General features: G+C 36.6%; 1 protein-coding gene across 3 annotated transcripts in view; it reads right to left on the reverse strand.

Annotated features, from left to right (window-relative positions):
* The window catches only part of CDIN1 (CDAN1 interacting nuclease 1), a 255451-nt gene that overhangs the window by 82273 nt on the left and 149000 nt on the right, over nt 1-24178 (reverse strand). For all 3 annotated transcript variants that reach the window (XM_037834355.1, XM_037834356.1, XM_037834357.1), the window contains 2 exons: nt 23101-23166; nt 22398-22503 (listed from right to left, as the gene is read on the reverse strand). In XM_037834355.1, the coding sequence (XP_037690283.1) occupies nt 22398-22503; nt 23101-23166 (172 nt within the window). The remainder of the gene's footprint in view (nt 1-22397; nt 22504-23100; nt 23167-24178) is intronic.

Consider the following 24178-nt stretch of genomic DNA (forward strand, 5'->3'; position numbering starts at 1 on the left):
CTACAAGAAATACTAAAGGGAGTGCTATAGACAGATAGGAAAAGACAGGAGAGAGAGGTTTGGAGAAAAGTGTAGAAATAAAGATACAGGAGAAAGAAAGAGGGTAAAGATCAGGCATTTGATGCTGAAGGAGTACAGAATGTTCAACAGGACTGATTGTATAGATCAAATGGATAGGACAATATTGGGTGATGGTGGCATAATATTGTAAGCACACTGAACAAAGATGACTGTGAGTGCAGTTGAAAGAGGAAGGTTAGGGGCATGTAGGACACCAGAAGGAAAGATAGAAGATAAAGACTGGGACAATATAACTTAGTGAAAGCTGGAGTGGTCAATGATTGTGATTAAATGTACAAATATAATGTTGTTTTTACATGAGGGAGAACAAATGCATGTCAACTTTGCAAGGTGTTAAAAATGGGGTGGTATTGGTGAAAAAATAAAATCAATGCAAACTAGAGTCTATCGTTAACAGTAACACTGTAATATTTTTCCATTAATTGTAACAAAGGCAATATACCAAAACTAAACGTCTATTAAGAGGGGGATATAAGGGAGGGGTATGGAATTCTTGGCATTGGTGTTTCCGGACTTTTTTATTGTATTTTTTTAAATTTTATTTTTACTTTTGTTGCTTTTTAGTTGTTATTTCTTTCTTTCCTTTCCTTTTTTTTCTTTTTTCGCCTCTTCCCTTTTCTTTGTGGAAGAAATGGAAATGTCCTCATATAGATAGTGGTGGTGAATGCACAACTATGTGATTATACAGGGAACCATTGATTGTTTACTTATGATGGAATGCACGGTGTGTGAATAAAACCATTTAAAAAAAATACATAAATTTCATAGAATGCCTGTGAGGACCCAGGGCCTGGGGCCCCGCCTCCTGCCCCATAACTGAGACACACACAGCCACCTACATGACCAGGGAACAGGCCCCTCCCTGCCAGGGGTGAAAGCATTAAAACTTCCCTCCCCTAATCACTCTTGCTAACCATATGTTCTAGTTTGCTAATGCTGCAGAATGCAAAACACCAGAGATGGATTGGCTTTTATAAAAAGGGGGTTTATTTGGCTACACAGTTACAGTCTTAAGGCCAGAAAGTGTCCAAGGTAACACATCAGCAATCGGATACCTTCACTGGAGGATGGCCAATGGCATCCAGAAAACCTCAGTTAGCTGGGAAGGCACGTGGCTGGCGTCTGCTCCAAAGTTCTGGTTTCAAAATGGCTTTCTCCCAGGATGTTCTTCTCTAGCAAGCTTGCTCCTCTTCAAAACGTCACTCACAGCTGCACTGAGTTCCTTCTCTTTGAGTCAGCTCATTTACATGGCTCCACTGATCAAGGCCCACCCTGAATGGGTGGGGCCATGCCTCCATGGGAATATCTCATCAGAGTCATCACCCACAGCTGAGTGGGATGCATTCCAAGCAAATCTAATCAGCACCAAAATGTCTACCCCACAAGACTACATCAAAGATGATGGCGTTTGGGGGACACAGTACATTCAAACTGGCACACCATATCTCAGGAGACCTTGTTGGAACCAAATCTCAGGAGACCTTGTTGGAACCAAATCTTGTGGGAAACTCTGTTGTCACAAGCCTTTACAATCAACACCTGTTTTGTAAGTTCCCAATTAAACTCATGGTTAACTCCATGCCAGGCGTGTTCTTTGATCATGGGGCTAATCTGGGTTTGAGCAATGCCTTTCATATCAGAATGAACTACTTATTACCAACATGAAACATTTTAAACATTGATCAGAAGATGAAAATTTTAAATAATCAAAATATTTTCCCATTGTAAGAAAGGGATGAGTTTAGCTTTCACATAGAGACAGCATGGAATAGGGAAAATGGAGGCAGAACCAGCTTAAACAAGCCCTGTGATAAAGGGAAGAAAGAGAGAATCTGTGCCATCTGTTTATATGGAAAAGTAACCATGGTTACTAGAATGTAAAGAGATATGAGGTAAAATCAGAGGCGGGAACTCCCAGCAGAAAATTTAAACTGAATGAACTCTCTCGGATAGGCTGATCAATTCAAAATCTCAATAATGAGCTAGTTGGCTCTCTCGGATAGGCTATACAAATTAAAATCTCAAAGATGGGCTAGTTCTCTCAGATAGACTGTAACCTCTGTAATACCCAGCCAATGGGGAAATGGGAGGGACTTGTGCATCAGGAATAGGAGATTAAAAGCTTGTCATTCTCTTCCTCTGGTGCACCAGCCTACCATGTTTTTGGCTGTGTGCCCTTTCTTGCAAGATTGTAAATAAATTCTTTTCTCCTCCAGAACCGGGTGAGCATTTTTTGTATGATGCTTGTTTCTAACACCATTAATAGTAAATAAATCAATATGGCAAATAAAATCTCCTTTTTCATTCCAGAGAATGAAAATATTTTTAATTTTAATGGTCCTAATTTCTTAGTAGCCTATGAGTCAAATATAACAGGTAAATTTGACTGTCCAAGGGTTTTGAAGTCTGACCAAAAAATGTGCATATATCAATGATGTGTAGTTTATTGTATTTATACAGCACGATACATAAATTTATCTGAATAGATTTGGGTTTGTTAGGACAAAGATATCAAAGACGCTTACTATTTAGAAAATATAATTGAAACAGACCTTGAAATTAAGCTAAAGTTTAATGATACATTGTCTTTAACAATAATAGCTGGTTGTTTGACCACCAGAAGCCTGCTACTTCAAATAGTATTAGTTTTGATAGAAACTAATCAGCCATCAAGCCTATATAATAAAACCTGAAGAGATGGGCTAAGGGCACTAAAGTAAAATTGTTCACAGAGAACCTCCTGTGGCAGATTGCTTCTTCCTGATAAACAACAAATCTTGGAAAAATAGTGGGGCAAGGACAACTTATTCTAACATCACAACCCATATAGTCTAGTAATGTCACCATTGAAGGCCTATCCATGACAAATTAAAAACTTCTTCATTTCACTAATAATGTCACTCATCACAGAAGCTGGGCAGTTACACTTTGACAATTCAGATGTAAATCCTCAGTTGCCTATGAGTATTCATGACAAAGGCGTATTTATCATTTAAAACAAAAAGCCATGCCTTCTTGGTGTTCATATCAAAGACCAGTGATGGATGGGCCATGCTAATCAAAAGACAGACTAGAAAGAACACAGATGTTTGCTACTTTGATTAAGAAAAGATTACTCCCTCCCCCAAAACCTTCCCAATAAGGTCATTTCAAATTAAATTGTTTTAAATTATAATTTTTAAAAGATATCTAAGAGCTTCAAATTCCCTGCAGGAGCTCTTAAAATAATCACTTTTTTTCAGCCTCAAATTACACTAGCAAAATTTCTAGAAACCAGGAAAAGATCAAACAACCAAAGAGTAATCGCTCAGTTGTAACCCATAGAGGGATTTCAGAATTGGTATTATCCTTCTCAATTATTATTTTCAATCCAGAAAATGAAGAGAAAGAAAGCCTATCATTTCAAACTTTGATAAATAGCACAATTGTGAGCTGTGAGCCAAAATCACTGGTTAGGAACCATAAAGAGAGGAAGGTTTAAGACATTTTTACCATGTTTGTTTCTGGCCATTGTATCTTTGTTTTTTATTCCAAATGCTTTTCAAGTTGAAGAGCATTTAAAAATAGTTGTTGTCCATAGTTTAAAATTTATTTAAAACCTTAAACACAGTTGATTCTAATGACTTTAGCATTCATCACCATTTTGGATGAGAGAGACCAAAAATAAGTGTGGCACTAAAAAAAGAAAAGGTATTTAGAGCTGGAACCATTGAGAGCACTTCCTCCCATTTCACTGATGAAGACCTATCATCAGGACTAGCTAATAGAAATCCAACTTACAAGGCCCTGTTCATTTGAGTGCCTCTCAAGATGCACAGGATTGGTGACCCTTCAGACTACAAACAAATGCCTGCTCTCTCAGGGCAGAAGTATTTTAATGTGTGCTACTGGGAAGCCATCACTGCAAGGTCACCTTGAAGAAGCATGGATGGCAGAGGTGGGGAAACCTACTAGTAACTGATCTGTTTCCTGCCAATTTTCCTCACCAGTTTTTCAATCCCAGCAAAGGAAACTTGTTGTTAAACTTTTAATTGTCAGAGGTGTGTACGACTAAACAACAACAACAAAACAACCCCCCCACACACACACATATAATACAGAGACATATGGGGGAAAAGAACTATTTGTTCCTTAAAAGTCAAACAAATGAAAAATCTTGGGCATCTTGGTGTCACCAGGTGAAATGCTTGGCAGGCAGATAATATCCAAGTTTTCCCTTTTGGTGGGATCATCTTCCTCTCAAAATGAAAAGTACATCAAATTCACACGGTCACTCTTTGCATACATATCATGGTGCTTCTTGTATGGAGAATTGGTGTCACATTAAACGCAGCCTAGAGAGTTAAACCAGCAAGTGCATTCTATTTTACACTACCGAGTTGTATCTATATGTTTACCAGGGTCTTGTTTTAGTAACCATATTAGCTATTATATGTCCTACTTAGAATAGGTACATTCTCTCTTTTAAGTACACACCTGCTTCTCACATAGGAAATTAAGAGTTGAACATTCCAGAGGACTTAACACTCCATATATTAAGAGGTGTTTATAGAATAACAAAAATCTTTCACCTTTTGGCCCTTTTGTGACAAATTTACTGGATGCCTAACATATTTAATATTCAGTAGCATGTGAGAATAATTTTTATGCAACTCTGATAGTTAGAAAGATAGATAACTCAATTATTAGATCATCTATCAAAATATTCAGATGTATAAGAGGCTACTAAAAAGATTGATGACTGAGAAAGTCCACTGATTCTCTAGCCATCATATTCATGCATTTGGCCAGACAACATTTTTCGCTGCCTTCACAAGCAAGCTTCATTACCCATCACTCCACTGAAAAGAGTTTATTATGAGGCTGCCATCTTGGCAAGACTATTATTTAGATGATAAATGCTGAGGGGGGGAAAAATTGTCTACTTTTTTTTTTTTTAAGAAAAAAGATGAGCTTTTCTGACAGATAAAACAAACAGCATCAACATTTCTAATTAACTTAAATTTGGCAGATACAAATATAGGTCAGTTAAAGCTATGATGTTATCTTCTGTCTGAATTCTGCCCTTAATTTGTAAAATGTAAATTAACTAATTAGAAGAAAAACAGCATGATTAGTGACAAAATGCTTCAGCTGGGTCTTTGCTTCCTGACATTTATGATCAACTATAATGAATTATTGCTTTTTTAAATAATTGATAGGATTATTTCTTTTTCTCACTACAATGAAAGGAATTTTACTACGAATTTATAAAAGAAGGTCAGGATTCCAGCAAAATAACAGAACTTTGTAGTGAAATTTCTGAGGAAAAGATGTGTACAGACTGCTACGATATTAGAAACAATTGTGCTAATCTTTTGTCTGTGATATTAGAAACAACTGTGCTAATCTTTTGAATTCAAGAGAAAGAGGTGTTTGGACATTAAGTCGCTAGTAAACCAGTGTGTGGGGGGAATGTTTCCTATATTAGAAAAATATGCCTTGGACTGGCCTTGACTATGGTTTACGTTGTACTCAGGACTGAGACTTAACCCTTTCCCTGTCATTTCAAATGGATTTGCTGTGTACTCAAGCAATTAGTGAAGAACAGTGTGTGTGTGTGTGTGTGCACACTCATGTGCTGGGTGGAGGTTCCAATGTAAGATAGAGGATGGCTACGAAAATGAAAAGAATATGGCCACCTGAATTTCAGCAGGAAAATCTGTCATTGTTCAGTAAAATTAATCCATGTTATACTTAAGTGAAAAGAGGTTTTCAGCTACCCCATGTAGGTAAAGATTCTACAATGAAAAGTACATCCCCAATGTCAGCTATAAATGTCGATTAAAAATTACATAAAATCCTGAAAGGTGAGGCCTTTGGGGGTGGTCATTCTTTGGTGTAGCAGAGTCTGCGTGACCAGGCCTTGGGCAGACACAGCAGAATCGGGTCTGTCAGTTCTCATAGCACACAAATGTAGAGGTCTAATTTGAATGAGGAATACTAGGGAAATTGGAGCTGAAGCCTTGCAGTAATGCAGATAGAAGCTGAAAGTGTTCTGTCGGTTCTAGACATTGGTTTCCAGTGACATGACAGCAGTTGAAAGAGTGGAGAATATAGAAAGAGAAATAATTCAAACAAAGATGCACAATGCTAGGTGTGCTACTGGAAAGTTCAGCAATTATGCAAAGCAGGTGAATAGTTAAAAAAACAATTAACTACTTCAAAATTTCAGTCCTGATTTTAGGTATGCTGCTAAAATACTTATCTTGGACAAATGTTTCTTAATTTCATTTACCAGACAGTTATCATATTTGGAAACAATACAACTGAAATAACTGAATACTCCTTTTTCCAATATTATGACAAACACGTAAAACTTTCCACATTTTGCAAAGTGTAATCTAAATGCCTGGAGAATATTATTATGCTTATTTTATATTTACTAGTTGTGAAGACAGCAAGAAAATCTTTCTGAATAGCTGCTCCTAATTAAAAAGAGGAATTCTTAAGTGTTTAGCATATATCACTTTTATGTTTGAGATATTCATTAATAGTCAACATTTTTCCTTCCATTCCCACCCCACTGTGATATTGAATTAAGAAATAATATGGGTAACTAGTTAAAATCCCACTTTACAGTATGTAAATCTACCACAGAACATCGTATTTATTAAACATGATAGAAAATCCTCTTGACAGCTCTCTGGCCTCCACCTAACTCTTCAACATCTCAACAAATAATATACCTACAGGGCAACTACTTCTAAAGCTACCCAGGATTTACCTTTATGCACATTAAACTGTACTTCAGAGGTAATCTGCAAACATTCATGCTCCAATAAATTTGTTTCTAATACAAAGATAACTACTGTAAAACATTATAGCATAGAGACCGCCTCATTTGTTTAATTTTTCTTTCAAGCATTAACAATCTCCATTCACGTTTGTCATTCTGAAAAATTAATTTCATTTATTTAATTAAAAATATTAATAGTTCCAAGTAAGATTTTTGGCTTGATGGTAACTGAGGGGAAAAAGGGGCTAAAGAGATTTTTAAAGCAGTCACTTCTATCCACTTAAAATATTTAGTATTTCTTTTCTGAAGGTAGGTTTGAGGAATGTATTTATGTGTGAACAAGGAAAAAGGCAAAGAGAAATGCAAGGAGTATCGAGTGCCAGGTTTCCTGACCAAACCTGAGTCTCTCAGTGTTGCAGGAAGGTCAGACCCTTTTAGCATTGTACTGCAGTGTCAAAATACGTCAACAAACCATCACACTGCAGGAAAAAGAATGACCTTTCGGTTCTCTATGTTTGGGCTGCCAGTTGGGCTTTGGACATGGGGTATGCATGAATGGTTTTCCTAGTTGCTTGACAAATGCGACTCCCAGGGTTTCCTTCAAGTATGATTGTTAAAAGCCGTAGGTTCTTACATTTTGGCACAACTTTCGAAGCCCGTATCACTCATGACAGAAACTACATTAGGTTAATGATTAATATCCAAAATCATCAAATTCAAGCCATGTAGACTAAAATTACCTTATAAATGTTCAAATGCAAAAGATGAAGGTTGGGAGTCAGTTAATTTAGAAATAATCTTATTCTCTGTAAGAGTTATAATTATTGTAAATCAGTTTGCTAAATGTTATTATAGATGTCATTATATCTTTCTCTCTGTCTAAAAAACACAAAGGCATTTCTCTACTTTTTCCATCTCTGAGGACTCACTTTGCCCAATTCTATTGCAGATGACCCCTAATCAATATAGCTCTGTTCCGTCTTTGAACACCTGTCCAACAACCCAGTTATCTTAAACCTAGATTATTTTCCACTCCCAGTTCTTTAATGGCATCACTATTCTCTCCATCACTAATATCAAAACTTCAAAGTTATCTTTCTTCCACCTCCCCCCCACACTGATATTTAGTTACTTGCCAAATTCTGTAAATTCTCTCTCTTTAATTTCAGTAAGTCTGTATGGTTTCCTTCCATTTCCACTGCCACCATTATAATTTGGGAATGAATAAATTATTTCACTATGGACAACTGCAATAGCAAAAGTATTCCTATCCCTTTTTTTTTTTTCTCCAGTATTCCTATTCTTAACTTTTTGTTTCTGTTTCTGTTCACCCAAAAACACTGCAGCAGAAGATCCATTTTAAAGTTACATCCTGAACATGTTGCTCTCCTATTGTTATGTTACTTTCCAGCTCTGTGGCTTTTAACTGGTCACTTAAACTCTTTATGCCTCAATTTCCTCACATAAAATGGTGATAACAATACTAGTATCACCTCATAGGATTGTTTTGTGGATTAAAGGGGATAATATGTGTAAGTGCTTAAACCAGTGGCTTGAACATAGTAGCTGTTTAATTAATGTTAGCTCTTATTGTGATCTATGCTCATGTTTTGTTTCCTTATTAAATTCACTACACTTGAAGCTAAGATTGGGTTTCACTCTTTGTATACTCTGCAATACATAATATACAACCGTTACATAGGAGCAATAAATATGTGCTGAATTCAGCTGTACATTTACCTTACTACTGATGGACCAATCTGCTGAAACTCATTGCATTATTAATATGTAGTGGTGAAAAAACTCATTTGACATTGAAAAACCAAAGGCAATTGGGGCTGATCAAATATTTTGGTCTAAGGTTGCATTCAGTATAGTTTTGCACACCTGGCTCATTAGCACACAGCTAATGACTTAATTTTCACTACCTTCATGATCAATATGGAGTACACTTTAAATATCACAGTGGAAGCCACCAAGGATGACTGTGATTGCCTCCTATTTACATAAGCTGATGAGCTTTATGACCCCCTCTCATACCCCCAAATCCCTTGTACTAAAGAAGGGAATTTTGCTTTACTTTTGAATTAATGATCACTTGGTATGAATTGGCAGAGGATGCTATAGGACTAATTTCAAATGGGAGATAGTGGTGGTTAGCAAAGCTATCAGTGACAAATAGGAAGGAAATGTACTAAGGAATATATCAGTGGAAGGAGGAGGGGGTCATTAAACACCCAGCTGGTAAAACCCTGAGCGAGAAAATAAGGGTGAACCCAAGACAGAAAACATCTTAAGGAGAGTTATTCAGGTAAGAAAGGGAGTAAAACAAAGAGACAGGAGTTCACACAAATTTTAAGAGTACACTGCAAAATTTAAAGGAGGCATCAAGAAAACACAAGACAATATAACTGGCTTTTGTTAATGGAGAAAGGGAATTCATGGGAGGAGTTTAGTTTTTTTACAAGGAAATGACTTCCAGAGTCAATTATAAGTTAGAATTAAAGGATATTTATACCATTGCTATTATGAATGCATATAAATTCCTGTTTTATGAGAAGAGTAAGAAACATGCAGTAGTACTCATGGCTCATTTTCCCTATTCCACATGTTAAGAGGGGAATGAGCAAGGGCAAACTAGGGTAACACAGCATCATTATCTATGTCACCCAACACAGGAGAGTCTTGAATGATTCCCAAAAGAAAATGCTCAGAAATGGGGAAATATGTTTCTTACAGATAGGAGAGGAAAAGATGGAGGAAAGATACAACTGCAGTTAACAAAGCTCTGTTTCACAAAAACAATAGGCCCAATTTATTTAGTCCAAGAAAAGCAGAAGCCCTTACTGAGAGCTATTTAAAAAAACCAAAAACAAAAAAACAAAACCCTGCTTTCTAACAACCATGCACTTATCCTACCCTTAGCCTTGACTATGCCAAAACCTTCCCATTGTGATTGGCAAGGAGAAGTGACTGAAAATCCCACTCCCATCCTCAGAAGCCTAGGAGAGAGGTAGAATTTTTGGACCTCTGCCTGAGAAAGAGATCAAGAAAGACAAAGAAACCTAAAGGTTTGCACAGTACTCTCTCACAGATTATTTTTTGTTAATGCTTAACACAATTTGCTTATGATGACGATGAAGTCTATTACTTAAATGGCATAAGTAAGATTACAAGTTTAATACTGAACAAGACAAACTTATTTACAATGAACTAAGAATACATACTTTGTTAAAAACTGTGATTGAGAGACTTCTATTTAGAGCAAGATGGAATAACAGGGACTGGATTTAATCTCCCTCTTGGAAACATCTAAAAAACTAAATGAAATAGATTACACAATAATATTTAAATACTGTTCACCAAGTAATGAACGACAGTTACCACTGAGTGATGGGAAACAAAAGATGTGAGCATTTTGACTGCCCAAGCTTAATGCTTTAGGAAGTTTCCAGGCTATGATGCAGGCAATGAGAACACAAAGTCGACTAGTCTCCTGAATTGAGGAGATGGAGCTGGGAGAATAGGAAGGCCAAGGCAACTAGCGTTTGCAGGAGAGGACTGCAGAAAGAGAAATCCAGAGACCTGCAGAGGGTTTCCCTTCATTATTCAGCAGAGTACTGATCAACATATGCATGTAAAGAAAGAAAATTTGAAAGACTCCAACTAACTTGACCTGATTCACATTTATGTGAATCACATTTACTTTCTTTTTCAGCAAATGGAGATAAACCATGGCCTGGGCCATACAACAAAATCTTAATCAATTTAAAAGGATTCAAGTCATGCAAAGTTTGTTCTCTGACTTCAGTAGAATTAAATTAGAAACCAGTAAAAATAAGATAACTGAAGAATTTCCAAATATCTGGACACAAAATAGCATACTTTAAATAACCCATAGTCAAAGAAGAAATAAAAAAGGAATTAGGAAGTATTTGGAACCAAATGAAAATGAATACATAACATATAAACATTTGTGGGATGTAGCTACAGCAATACTTAAAGGTAAATTTATAGCATTAAAATAACTATATTGGAAAAAAGGAGTGATCTCAAGTCAATAACCTCAGCTTCTACCTTGGGAACCTACAAAAAGAAGAGCAAATGAAACTCAAAGTAAAGAAAACGCAGGGAATTATAGAAATTAGAGTGGAAATGAGTGAGAGAGAAAAAAGAAAGTCAACAGGAAAAAACATCAATGAAACCAAAAATTAGTTCTCTGGGAAGACCAATAGGACTGATAAATCTCCAGCTAGACTGATCCAGAACAGAAGACACAATGACCAGGAATGAAAAAAAAAAGCGATATCACTAGAGCATCTACAGATATTAAAAGGACAATAAGAGAATATTATGAATAATTTATGCCATGAAGTGGCATAATCAGATAAAATGGGAAAACTCCTTAAAAGACACAACTACCAAAGCTTGCTTAAGGAAAAATAGATAACCTGAATATCCCATATCTATTAAAGAAACTGATGTTGTAATTAAAAACCTTCCAACAACAACAACAAAAATACTCCAGGCCTACATGGTTTCACTGGGGTATTCTTCTCCACATTAAAAGAAAAAATCATACTAATTCTACACGAACTCTTTCAGAAAACTGAAGAGGAGGGAGTATCTCAAAACTCATTCTATGATGCCAGCATTACTCTGATACCAAAACCACACAAAGACTTTGAAGGAAAATAAAACACAGACCAAGATTGCTCATGAACTCAGGTACAAAACTTCTCAACTACTTTTAGCAAATCAAAGCAAACAAAATACAAAAAGATATCTCTTCATGACCAAATGGGGTTTATTCCAGGAATACAATGTTTGTATAACATTCAAAAATCAATCTGTGTAATACATCAAATTAACAGACTAGTAAAAAAAAAACATCTTAATAGATGTAGAAAAAGCATTTGGCAAAATCCAACATCCTATTTTCATAAAAATTCTCAGTCAACTAGGAGTGGACAGGAATTTCCTCAGTCTGAAAAAGGGCATCTACAAACACCTATAGCTAGCAGCACTCTTGACGGTGAAAGATTTAATGCCCTCCCACCAAGGTTAGGAGCAAGGCGAGGATGTCTGCTTTCGTCACGTCTATTCAACTTGTATAGGAGACTCTAGCCAGTGCAGTAAGGCAGGGAAAAGAAATAAAAGGCATCCAACTTGAAAAGGAAGAAGTAAAACTGTCTTTAGTCACAAACAACATGATAGTCTATGTAGAAAATCCTATTACCTCTATCAAAAAAGTAAAGAATTAGGAATTAATAAAGGAGTTTTGTAAGGTTGCAGGAGACAAGATCAATATACAAAATCAATGTATTCCTCTAGAGTAGCAATGAAAAACTGGAAATTGAAATAAAAACTATACTACATTTCTAATAGTATAAAGAAAAATGAAATACTTAGGTATTCACCTCATGAAAAATGTCCAAGTTTTGTAAAAAGAAAACTAGGACATTTCTGAGAAAAATTTATAAGACCTAAATAAATAGAGATACCCTGTTCAGGAAGCAGAAGACTGAATACTGTTAAGGTGTCAATTCTTCCGAATTGATCTATAAATTCAGTGTGATCCCAGTCAAAATCACAGAAGACTTAATTTAATTTTTTTAGGAATTGATAAGTTGATTCTAAAATTAATAAGCAAAGGACCTAGAATAGCCAAAATTAACCTTGAAAAATATTATTAAAGTTGGAGGATCCATACTACCTGTTTTCAAAGTTATAAAGTTACATTAATCAAGACAGTGTAACATTGTGTAAAGATCAATGGAACAATAAGTAATTTAGAAACAGGCACACATATATGTGATCAACTGATTTTTGACAAAAATGCAAAGGCAATTTAATGGAGAAAAGATGCATCATCCCATATACAAAAATTAACCCCAAATGGATGATAGACCTAAATGTAAAACCTAAAATTATAAGCCTCTTACAAGAAAACATAGGAGAAAATCCTTGTGATTTCCTTAGATCTTTAAACCTAACACCTGATTCCTAAAGCATGATGCACAGAAGAAAAACAAACAAACAATCAAACAAACGAACGATAAACTGGACTTCACAAAAATTAAAAGCTCCTGATCTTAGAAAAACTCTGTTAAGTGAATAAAAAGATAAGCCACAGACAGGGAGAAAATACTTGTAAATCTCATATCTGATAAAGGACTTAACTAGATATAGAATATATAAAAAACCCTCAAAACTCAATAATAAGAAAATAACGCAAGTAAAAAATGAGTCAAGGATATGAACAGACAGTTCTCTAAAAAAAAATATGTGGCAAATACACACATGAAAGGATTCTCAATATCATTTGTCATTACTGAAATTCAAATTAAAACCACAATGAGACACAAGTATTAGAAAGTCAAAATTTACAAAGGTTGACCATACCAAGTGAGATGGGCAGGATGGGGAGCAACTGGAGCTATCATAAACAGCTGGAGGGAAAGTAAAATGGTACAACCACTTTGGAAAACAGTTTACTCATTTCGTAAAATCACTCATGTTGTAAAAAGGTTTACATATACATAGCATATGACCCAGACTTTCATTCCTCATAATGAAACCATATAAAGACTGTGCATGACTGTTCATAGATGCTTTCTTAGTAATGGCCAAAACTAGAAACAACCCCAGATATCCATGAACAGATGAATGGGTAAAACAAATAGTGGTACAGTCATACAATTGAGTACTTCCCAGGAATAAAAAGGAATGAGCTATTGATACAAGCAACAACATGGATGACTCTCAAAATAACTATGCAGAGTAAAAGAAGCCAGACCAAAAAAAGAGTACATACTGTATGATTCCATTTATACAAGACACTAGAAAATGCAAACTAATCTGTAGTGACAGAAAACAGATCACCGGTTGCCTTAGGAATGGGTGGTGGAAGAATTAAAGGGACTGAAAGGAGGGATTATTAAGGGGCACTTTGGGGGTGATAGCTATGTTCATTTTCTTTACGGTGGTGACAGTTTTATGGGTTTACACATATGTTAAAACATATGTAAACTTATGGAAATTGTACAATTTAAATATGTGCAAGTTTATTGTATATCAATTATATCTCAACGAAGCTCTTTAAAAATCTTATTTATTAAAAGACTATTCTTTACAATGCTTATCTTGCAACAGATTAAAATTCAGAATAAATTATAAACTCTAAAATAAACTATATTTCTTCACAAATGTTCTATAGTCTACTTATCTTGTGAATTTAGACTTGTTATACAAGATGGTTGAAATTAGTCAGTTTATATTACATTACAAAGAAACGCTCGGATTCTGTGGATTTCAAGCCCAATACTTCAAGGGTTATTATATTCTGGGTGCATGAGTGTATGGTAACAAGCTATGTATTTTGATTACAGAATAAGGGCACTTGAAAGAAGTAACAGAATGCCTGGCCCATTTCTATAACCACATGAAGGTGAGTACCTAAACCTCCTATGTTGGATGCTGGAGAGGTTTTTAGCATGAATTGAGCAAATCCGTCAACTGACCCATAAGTATAAGGTGCCTCTATAATAGTTTTATCACCATGACTGTCATGCAGGTGCATGGTGGGAGCAGAAAAAGCACAGGTGTGGAGTTCAGAGAGAGACCTGGGTTCAGGTCCTGACTCTGCAATTTACTGACCCAGTCCTCAGCATCAGTGTCTCAAACCCAGGAGCCAAATCCCCATTGACTAACACAGCATCAGTAAGTTTTCCTTATTTAAGGAAATTATTTTTCTCATCAAATCTCTATTTGGAAGTAGAGAGGCTAAAAATGCTGGGGTTAGCTGGAAAATCAGGGCTAGACAAAAGAAGTGACTCCAGTGATGGATGCAAATTAGCATCATCTAAAGTTTTCAAAAGAAAGCAATTATTCCCAAGGTCCAGACCCCACCCCACATCACTTAAATCAGTTCTTCAGGGAAGAAATCCACATCAGTTGAGAGATTTAAAATGCTCCTCATGTAATTTTAATACACTATGAAGTTTGTGAGTCACTGCAATAGATCAGTTTCAACATGATCTCCATAATTCTAGAATTAGTCTCAGAAATAGAGTCTGTATGCTTGGGTTCCTGACTCTAACTGTGCTCCTGACTTCACTGCCCACCAGTAGAATTTCTTTTTTTTTCTTTCCTCATCCTCTCTGGAGAATCCTAATGGTTGTATTTCCATTCTTAGAATGGCCATCCAAACATCTGCTTGTTCATTTGGTATGGGGTAACATTTCTGAACTTTACGTGCCTCAGATTAATTCTATCATAGTGGATCAGCAGGAAAGGCAAAGAGTCATCTTTTCAATAATTCTTTGGTCCCCTGGAGATGGACAACTGATTAATATCCCCCCTCATAAAAATCTTGCATATGCTTGAAGACAGTAATTAAACACTTTTCTAGCCTGAGAAACCATAATTCATTGATATTTCCTTATAGCTAAGTTTTCTTTCCCTTTGATCCTTTGTGTTCTTTTAACTCATTCCAGTTCCTCAAAGACCATCTCTTTATTGCAAATATCCAACTCTGAAAGGCCCAAACAACATTGCTGTTCTTTATTCAGTTTTGTATCTAAAGTCATCATTGAAAAACAATTAACAATGCCAGGAAATAGTAATTCCTCGGAGGGGAAAGTCCTTACTATTCATATACAAAACGCAGAAAAAATGGTAGTTAACCATTATGAGAAATCATTATTATAAAAGTACTGTACACACAGAAGACCCTTCCCATGTCCTTATTAAATATTATGAAGTCACTGCAGCTAATAACAGTGACAAGCATTTGTCTGGAAAAATGGGACATCAATATCTCTCAATCATCTCGGCTATAAGAGATGGAAAAGCAAATTATTATGTTTTACCTTTACAGAAGTCCTCTCCAGTGCTTTTGCTAATTATTAGTCAATCTGCCTCTTGATGCTGATGACTACTTGTTAGTACACGGCAGCAGTGCCTTCTGAGCCTGCTGTAATTGAAGGTTTGCAAGAGCTTCTTTTTCTGAGGCACATACTCCAACGTAAGACAGATGTGATCAGCCTTGTTTTTAACAAGACTGAAATAACTGAAAATCTGTGATTTGGCTAATTGCAGGCTTCCTGGAAGTAGCTCAGTACAGGAAAAACTTTGGCCATCCTCTGAAAAATACCTTCCCTCACTCTGTTTGGCAGTTCTAAATGCCTCTCCTCTCAAGTTATCACAGACCAGAGAAAGCAATCGCTAGACAATTGAATAAATAACTAATCTTTAAAAAAACACTTAGAGGTAAGAACTAAAGTCAAATCAATGCTTGTGGTAGAAGGTATTAGCTTTGCATTGCCTCTAGGACAGGAGACTTGCTGGAGCCGAAGGTTCAAAAATCCGGCAGATAAAATTCAGCTCTAAATTCACACATGTGATCAAGTCGGTATCTCCTCTGGTGCTCAACTCCCCTCATATCCTAACCAGTATAAGAAATGCATTTAGAATATACAGGTACTTTATTCATTTGAAACTGCCCTTTAGACCCAGTTAAGAGGGTTCTATGGCCTGGCCCCAAGTTTTAGAGGACTCTGCTCTTATCCCCGCCTCCCTCCCCCTTATCTCCCAGCATAAGGTATTTACAGAGCCAGAAGAATATCCCCACCTGATGCCCATTTTCCCATCCCTTTCTAGGCCGCACTGCATGCACCTGGGACCTCAGGACTTCCTGATCAAATGGCCCTGAGACCACTTCCAGGGCCTGTGTGGCAAGTTCACCCCCGCAATAGAAGACAGACCACTACAGTGTGCACCTCTAGCCTGAGAAATGGCCAAGGGAGAGTGGTCAGTGCGAATGCATGTGGAGGTTGGATGTACAGGCTGGGGTGTCCTTGACACTCTTCTAAGTGCAGGAAGGAGCCAAGGGTGGGAGGAGAAAGGAGGTGGCTGTAGGTGGGTAGGTGGGTGGGTGGGGGGTTATCACACTGCTATATGAAAGCCTGGAACTCCAAGGAGTCTGGGAATATTTAATACAAATCTGCACCTCCAGGTCCTCATGTAGGATAAAATTTATTTTATTTAATGCCTTGATATACAACTTTAAATATTTAGACACATGACAGATAGGCCTCCATTTGTACTCTTGGTGCAGGACACCAAGTTAGAGTGGGCCCAATTTTTCATGCCTCCCCTGAAGATACTACAGATCATATATCCTGCTCAAGATTTTCAAGGCATTTGGTGCCACATTTCAGAGAACTATATGACGTTTAAGGGAAGTGAATAATCAATACATGATATAAATATTTATTTAAAAACTTTATAAAATGCACTTTACCATTTAGTTATCAGTATTTTCTATTTAAAAACCCCTTATATATAAATACACTTATGCTACATTTCATGAACTAGATATGCAACAATCCATACATCTGAAATGTCTGCAAAAGTTTTAAAAAATGAAGCATTTTTCTCTCTGTCTAGAGTGCCATCCTCAAAGAAAAGAATTTGGCCTGTTGGTGTTTAATGTCACAAAGTCTGACATCATCTTTAACAGTTGATTCAAAATGTTGTCTGTCAGGCATTGGAGTATTCATTCATTCATTCACTCATTCAGTAAATGTCTACTGGCCACCTACTATATGCCAGACATTCCACTTACTTCTGGGCTTTCAATAGTGGATACAACAACTGGATAAGATACAACTCAACATTAATTGAGGAGGGTGACAGGTAATCAAGCAATTACAAAATTTGATAAATGCTATGAAATTACTAGCAGAACCGAGGACGGACACCAAATCCAATCTTGGAATGCCATAAGATTTCCCAGAGAGACAACAGCCAAGCTGAGTGCTGAAGTTACCCCAGTAGGAGTTTATCTGGAAAAGAAATCAATCAGAAAACTCTACTCAGAAGACTTCTAAATTCTATCACAACGAGATATGCAGGAAAAAGAGACTATGGGGAACCAAAGTTAGTTGACTGCCAGGCACTGTGAAAGAGCTTTACATGTATTAAATCACTGATCTGAACAACAACATAGTGAGGAAGGTGTTATTAACCCCATTACTGAGAAGAATACAATGGGCTGGGGAGGTTAAGCAAGTTGCTCTAAGTCATGGGATCAGACAGCAGAAAACGGCCTGGATTCAAACCGAGGAAGATGACAACTTCCTTCCATTACTTCAAGGATTACTAAACTGGAAAATCATGTTCAAACAAAACATGTTTGACATGTTCCAGCCAGTAAGCTTAGATCTTCTTTGAGGGGAACAGAGAGGTATATTTACAAAATACACCTTGGTTTTAAACAGATGCCACTGATTGGCATTGTGCCAGGATATGCCTGGAATGGCAGAATTTGCAGTTGATATTTCCACATTATTGATCAGTAGTTGTTGGGAACTGATCACAGACCTTACGGATGCATGTGGCTTTTTGCCATTTAGGGTCCCTCAATACTTTCATTCAGATTAATCCATTTCATCTCCAACCATGAAAAGTGAGCATAAGGAGTCTGTTCCTGCTTCGTTGAAGGCCACAAATTAGAGACCATGTATATAATGTGGCCTCAGATTGGTTTCTTTATCTGTCACCATCTGAATATGAAAGGGTACCTAACAATGTAGGCCAAACTGTCAAAGAACTCATTTTTTGATTAAACTAGAACGAGAAGTCTTTTTCATGCTGTTTTTATGAGGAAATATATTTTCTGCTGCTTCTCAGAGGCACTCTTTATTTCCTTCAACTCCACAGAAGTAGAGACTGTAGAGCTTTGAGAAATTACTTAATCAAGGTTCACGCCTGGGATGCGGGTCTGGCTGAAGAAAAGTGAGCTTATACTCTCTACTCGATCTTCCTGATTTGGGGGTTGGGGACAGCATTGCAAAATCTAAAACTTTCCAAGGTTAAATAATCAAGGGGAAATTTTCTTAAGCTATGATCACAAAGCAGTGAGAGGAACAGTACATACAGCAATTAGAAATAGCAATGTAAAGGAACAAGCTCTTTTAAAGTCTTGTACTCAAATCAATGTAAGTGTTCCAAACTAAATTATAAACTACATCTATTCCTTAGGCTAGAAGTGTTTTGAAGTATTATGAAAGAAGGCAAAGCTGAGTAAGGAGAGAATGACTAAGGGTGTTATATTTTAGATTGGGTGGTCAGGGAAAGTCCCCCTGGGCAGGGGAAATTTGAGAAGAGCTTTGAACGTAGTGAGTGAGCAATATTAGAGATTCAGGTGAGAAGTCCAGGCAGAAAGATGACCCAGTGTAAAGGTCTTAACGTACAAATAAGCAGTGCAGGTTCAAGGCAGATCAGGGAGAGAGGCAGGTATGGAGAGTACTGGGGGCTGAAGATCATACAGGGCCCCAAATGACATGGGGTCAAGAGTTTGGATTTTATTCTAAATACGATGGGAAGCCATCAGAGAGTTTTGAGCAGGAAAGCGACACAATCTGATTTATATGTTCTAAGAGTCATTCTGGCTGGGATAGGAAAAAGTGACCACAGGGTGCAAGAATTTACATAAGGAGACGAATTGGTTGGCTACAGCAACAATTTGAGAGATGATGGTTGCCAACAAGGCGACAGCTGATGAGGTGGTAACAAATAGCCTGATTTGAGACATGGTGAAGACAGAGTTGAAAGGACTTGCTGATGGAGGGCATTCAGGGTGATGACACCTAGGTTTTTGGCTCAAGTATCTGGGCAAATTGTGCGCATCATTAATTGAACTGGGGAAAAATGGGGATGTAACATGTTGAGAGGAAAATCAAGGGTCCAGTTTTGGACATGTTATAGCTGAGATACCTCTTAGACATCCAACAAAAGATACTGAGAGGACACTGAATAGACAAATAAGTCTGCTCAGGGGAAATGTCGAGGCTGGAGATAAAATTTAGGGAACAACAGCATAGAGATGGTATAAAGCCAAGGGACCCATTGAGACCCCCAAGACCACCTAGGGAATGAATGTATACAGAAAAAGGAAGAGGAGTGAGCAATGAGCTGCAGGGCCCTTCACCCTAGAGGCTTGAAGAGGAAGAGCCAAAAAAGGAGACAGAGGCTGCTGCTGGCATAGTGGGAAAAAACCAAGATTATGATATCTTGGAAGCCAAGAAAAGGAATGTTTTAATAAAGAGAAAGGGAGTGATCAAAAGCTGCTGAAAAACTGAGTAGGAATATCAATTTACCATACCAAGGAAACTCTTAAAGAAATGTTGAGCTAAAAATTAGTGGCTTTGTAGTTATTTAGGTGGGAAGATGGGTTTATACAAGAACATTATTCCATACATATTGATTGAACATTCTTATAGTAAAATCCAACCTTTAATCTGAAAATAGTGTGACAATTAGATGACAGGTGTTATGTTAATGAACCCAAATGCCAACTTAGCTTCTATGCAAGGGTCCCTACAGGTGGGAGGGACATTTCTCCCAAACCTGAAGAACTTGTTGCAACTACCACATGAGTTATGGAGAGGAAAACTATGAAAACAGCAAGACTCGTAGTTTCAAAAGTGGGCTGAGTTCTCTTTCTGTTGAAATGTCCCATCATTGGTAAGTTTGTATCATTATTATAACCAAAATTTTATATCCAAGTAAACACCTCCTATTCCATTTTGAACTTTGTACCATTTACATTTCTTGGCCCCTCAGCAGACATTTGGTAACATCAGTTACCTGTGTATAGAGTATTTCTAACTTGAATGCTCTAACCCCTAAAGACAAAGGCTGGCTTTCTCTTATCACGTGATAGGCCGTAAGTGAATTATGTCCATGTAGTTGGTGCATATTCAAAGAACCTGTTCAGCGAATGTAAATCAATAGTAGTCTAAATAAAGCGTCATTAAAATGGAAAAAAGAATATGCAACACAATACTCTAAAATCCCAAAGGAAATTCTGTTAAATTACCTACTTCTCAGTGCCCCTCCAGTCATGCTGATAATCCACAGGTCTATCATACAAATGTCTGGATTATTTAATCAACCCCTAAAATAATGAGTGCTAGACATACAGTAGGTTCTCAATAAATAATTGAGTTGCTTTAGAATGAAGACATACTTTAGGAATTTTTAAATGTTCTATTATTTGGGATTCAATTTTTATTGTTACTCATATAAGAGATGGCCAATACCAAAGGGGGGGTATAAATTGAGTTTATACATTTTTTTTAATCCCAAACTTAAGCAATTTGATTTTCCTGTCATTGCTTTCCCTATACTATCAAAAATGATGCTTTCTTTGCTATTTCAAACTCATCATAAAATTGCTAAAAATCTAAAATTCACTTTGTCACATTACTGCTAATTTGAATAATGGCCGAATAAAACATAGGAAACGCTGAAGCAGCATTGATTTCTAAAACATTTTGCACTTTCCTCCTCCATCCCTGTAAAGTAAAGCTCTGATGCCACGCACAATTACACAAGAAAATCAAGAAAGCCATTACATTCAGCATTTTGTCATGATCATTGTTACCATGGCAAAAAGTGGGTTTAGTTTAGCACAGCTGCTACAGGAGAGGTCCACTGGCCTTTTGTAAAGCTGAATGACAGCATAATGCCAAATTCCGTCGTCTGTCACCGTTTTTTCCCAGGACTAGGCTATCGTCCACTGACGCTACTGTCTCATCCCTTTAACGATCTGGGCCAATGTCATCTTATTATTGTATTTTTACTGCAAGCTGGTGACCTAGGAACACAGTTAATCTAGGAAGGTTACCACTTGGTCCACTTTTCTTTTCCAAGGGGGAAAAATGTGTAGTGTGAAAACATGAGACTGCAATAATTGAAAAAGGCAAAGAGACAACAGTTGTATTGTAAATGAAAATAGCATTGTGTTGGAAACAGCATGGGTTTGGGAGAGAAGCAAACGCAGACCCAGGATATCTAGCTGCATGGCATAATTATTTTCTTTCATTGAGCATCAACTTAGTTATCTGCAAAATGGGGATAAAAGTAACTTCCTTGCAGTTTTGAGGATTAACCGAGATAACATGCATTGCCTGGCACATGGCAGGTACTCAGTAATACTAGCAACCCCCTCCTCCAACACCACCCCTTTCCTAATCACTTAGATTTTCACACCTTCAGAAATGTTGAAAGAAGTTGGTAGGCAAATTGTTTTCTGATGTTGGAAGGTAAATCATTTCATCTTTCATATCAGTATGATAATTCCCTCAAAGAGCTCCGGTTAAAATATTTCTTTAAGATCTGACAGTAAGCATAAATTTCACATCAAAAGGATAAAAATTCAGTGTCGATATCATAATATGTGCCACATCCTATTATCCATATTTTAAGTGACAGCAACATTATCACCATAAAATGGAAAAGAGAATATATAGTAATTTTGACCCAATGCAGGGATTTTTAGTTTTAAAAAATGAAGCAATATTGTGAAAGAAGAGAAGTTTAAATGACCTGCAATGAATATATTAATCAAGACTGTATTTACTAGAAACAAAAGCTACCAGCATTTTTACCAGCTAAACAAATATTTTTTCTAATGAGATTTCTGCTGAGTATCGTTTATCTTAAGAGAAAAATAATGGGAACTTACCTATTCCAGTAGCTCCAGAATTGGTCATGCAGGTAGGCGTGGTGGCTACATTCATCACCAAATGAGGCTTTGCTTTCAATCCAGTGAATTATGTGCCCTTCTACAGCTAAGGGACAAAGCATTACTAATATACAGTGAAGGGAAGGGAAGATTGAAAATTCTGAACTCTGCACAGGCCTCTCTTGCGATGCATTAATGAGCAGAGGCTAAGCCCTTACCATCATCTATGGAGGTAATTAAAAGACAACACGATGTATATGTTCATTACAAGGAATATTTATGCTACAATCATACCCCTTTTATTTTCACCATCTTCTGCTTCAAAAGTCCCTTTCCTTGTTCTGAGACTGCCTCTATAACTTGACAAGTTATGTGTCAAGGAGACCAAAGTGAGCTCCTTTCCACAGAACAGTGATTTAAAAATGCAATATTTAGAGAAATGACTAGAAAATGGCAACCAAAATATCTTCAGAAGACATTTTCATTTCTTAAATATATGCAAAAGATTTCTACTGAATCTATTTTCTGTTATTTATAAATAATCTCTTTCAACCATTTTACCCATTTAAATATAATATTATAAAGCTTATCTACTTTGGTCACATTTGTTAATATTAACATATTAATAAAAAACAGAAAATGTATGGAAAAAACACATTCCTTTTCTTCATAAGCAAATACATAACAGAGTTTAGGGACTTACCAACTGGTACTTGTAAAATGAAGTCTGGTGTTTTGTCATAACCCTTTGCACGGAGCTGATCTTCATCTACAGGAAGAACAAATACTATTACTTACAAAAGTATTCCATTAACGAGACAGCAATATAATTGCTTTTCTTTTTTAAAAGTGTGTAAAAATTACTACTGCAGTCATACGCATTTTTCTTACGCATGCAATGCCATGTCAGAATAAATGAACTTTCTTAACAAATCTGAAGCATAGATATAAAAATGCTTCTTTGTCCCTTCTGCATTTTTATGTCTTTATTATAAACATCATTAATTCAAGCTGTCATATGCTACCTTTTTTGTAATTGAAAATACTCAAAATAAAGAAATACACTTACTGATTGAAAGAAAAGGCTTTCCCCACCATGAACATCACTAATGTTATCAGTCAATACAGCAAGGCACAAGCACAGTGGTCTTCACAATTATGAAACAAATGTTTTCATTAAAAGCAATTAACAAAGTTTAGTTTCAATTAGTCAAACTATTCCTAGACCCAAGAAAGGGCCAAGAACAATGAGATCACCATAGAGGATTAATTACCCTGCTTAATTCTTTTGGTGTGCTATTGTTGGTATTTACAAGAATTTTACAACTAACAGAATGTAATTCTGAAAAGCAAACAGGCTTGAGATTTTTTTTTTTTAAGTCTGTTCGATTTCTTGATCCTCTGTAAATATCAAAGATCCATTCAGAAGAAAAGGAGGCAGGAAAACAGAAAGCTCAACAAAGTAGTAAAAAACTATCAAGGTGCTTGTTTTTTAAAAAAAAAAAAACCTTCAATATTTTCTAAATGCTGTCCTTGACTTCTGATGGCATTACAATGTGATTTCTGAAATGGGGAGTTCTCCATTAGATTTTGGAGTGACCTGGTCATTCAATTCCAGACATGACTTTCTGTCTTCACCCAACCTCAACTAATGGCCCAGCCAAGTAACAAGGAAGGCTGTGTGGTCTTTTAACACCTACTGGGCTGTTGACATTGTCATGCATCCCATTCGCCTTCCTGCATCACCTTTGATTAAAATTAATGGCCCATTCCCAGTGTTG

The sequence above is a fragment of the Choloepus didactylus genome, chromosome 4 (genome assembly GCF_015220235.1).
Source record: "Choloepus didactylus isolate mChoDid1 chromosome 4, mChoDid1.pri, whole genome shotgun sequence".
Classification (NCBI taxonomy): domain Eukaryota; kingdom Metazoa; phylum Chordata; class Mammalia; order Pilosa; family Megalonychidae; genus Choloepus; species Choloepus didactylus.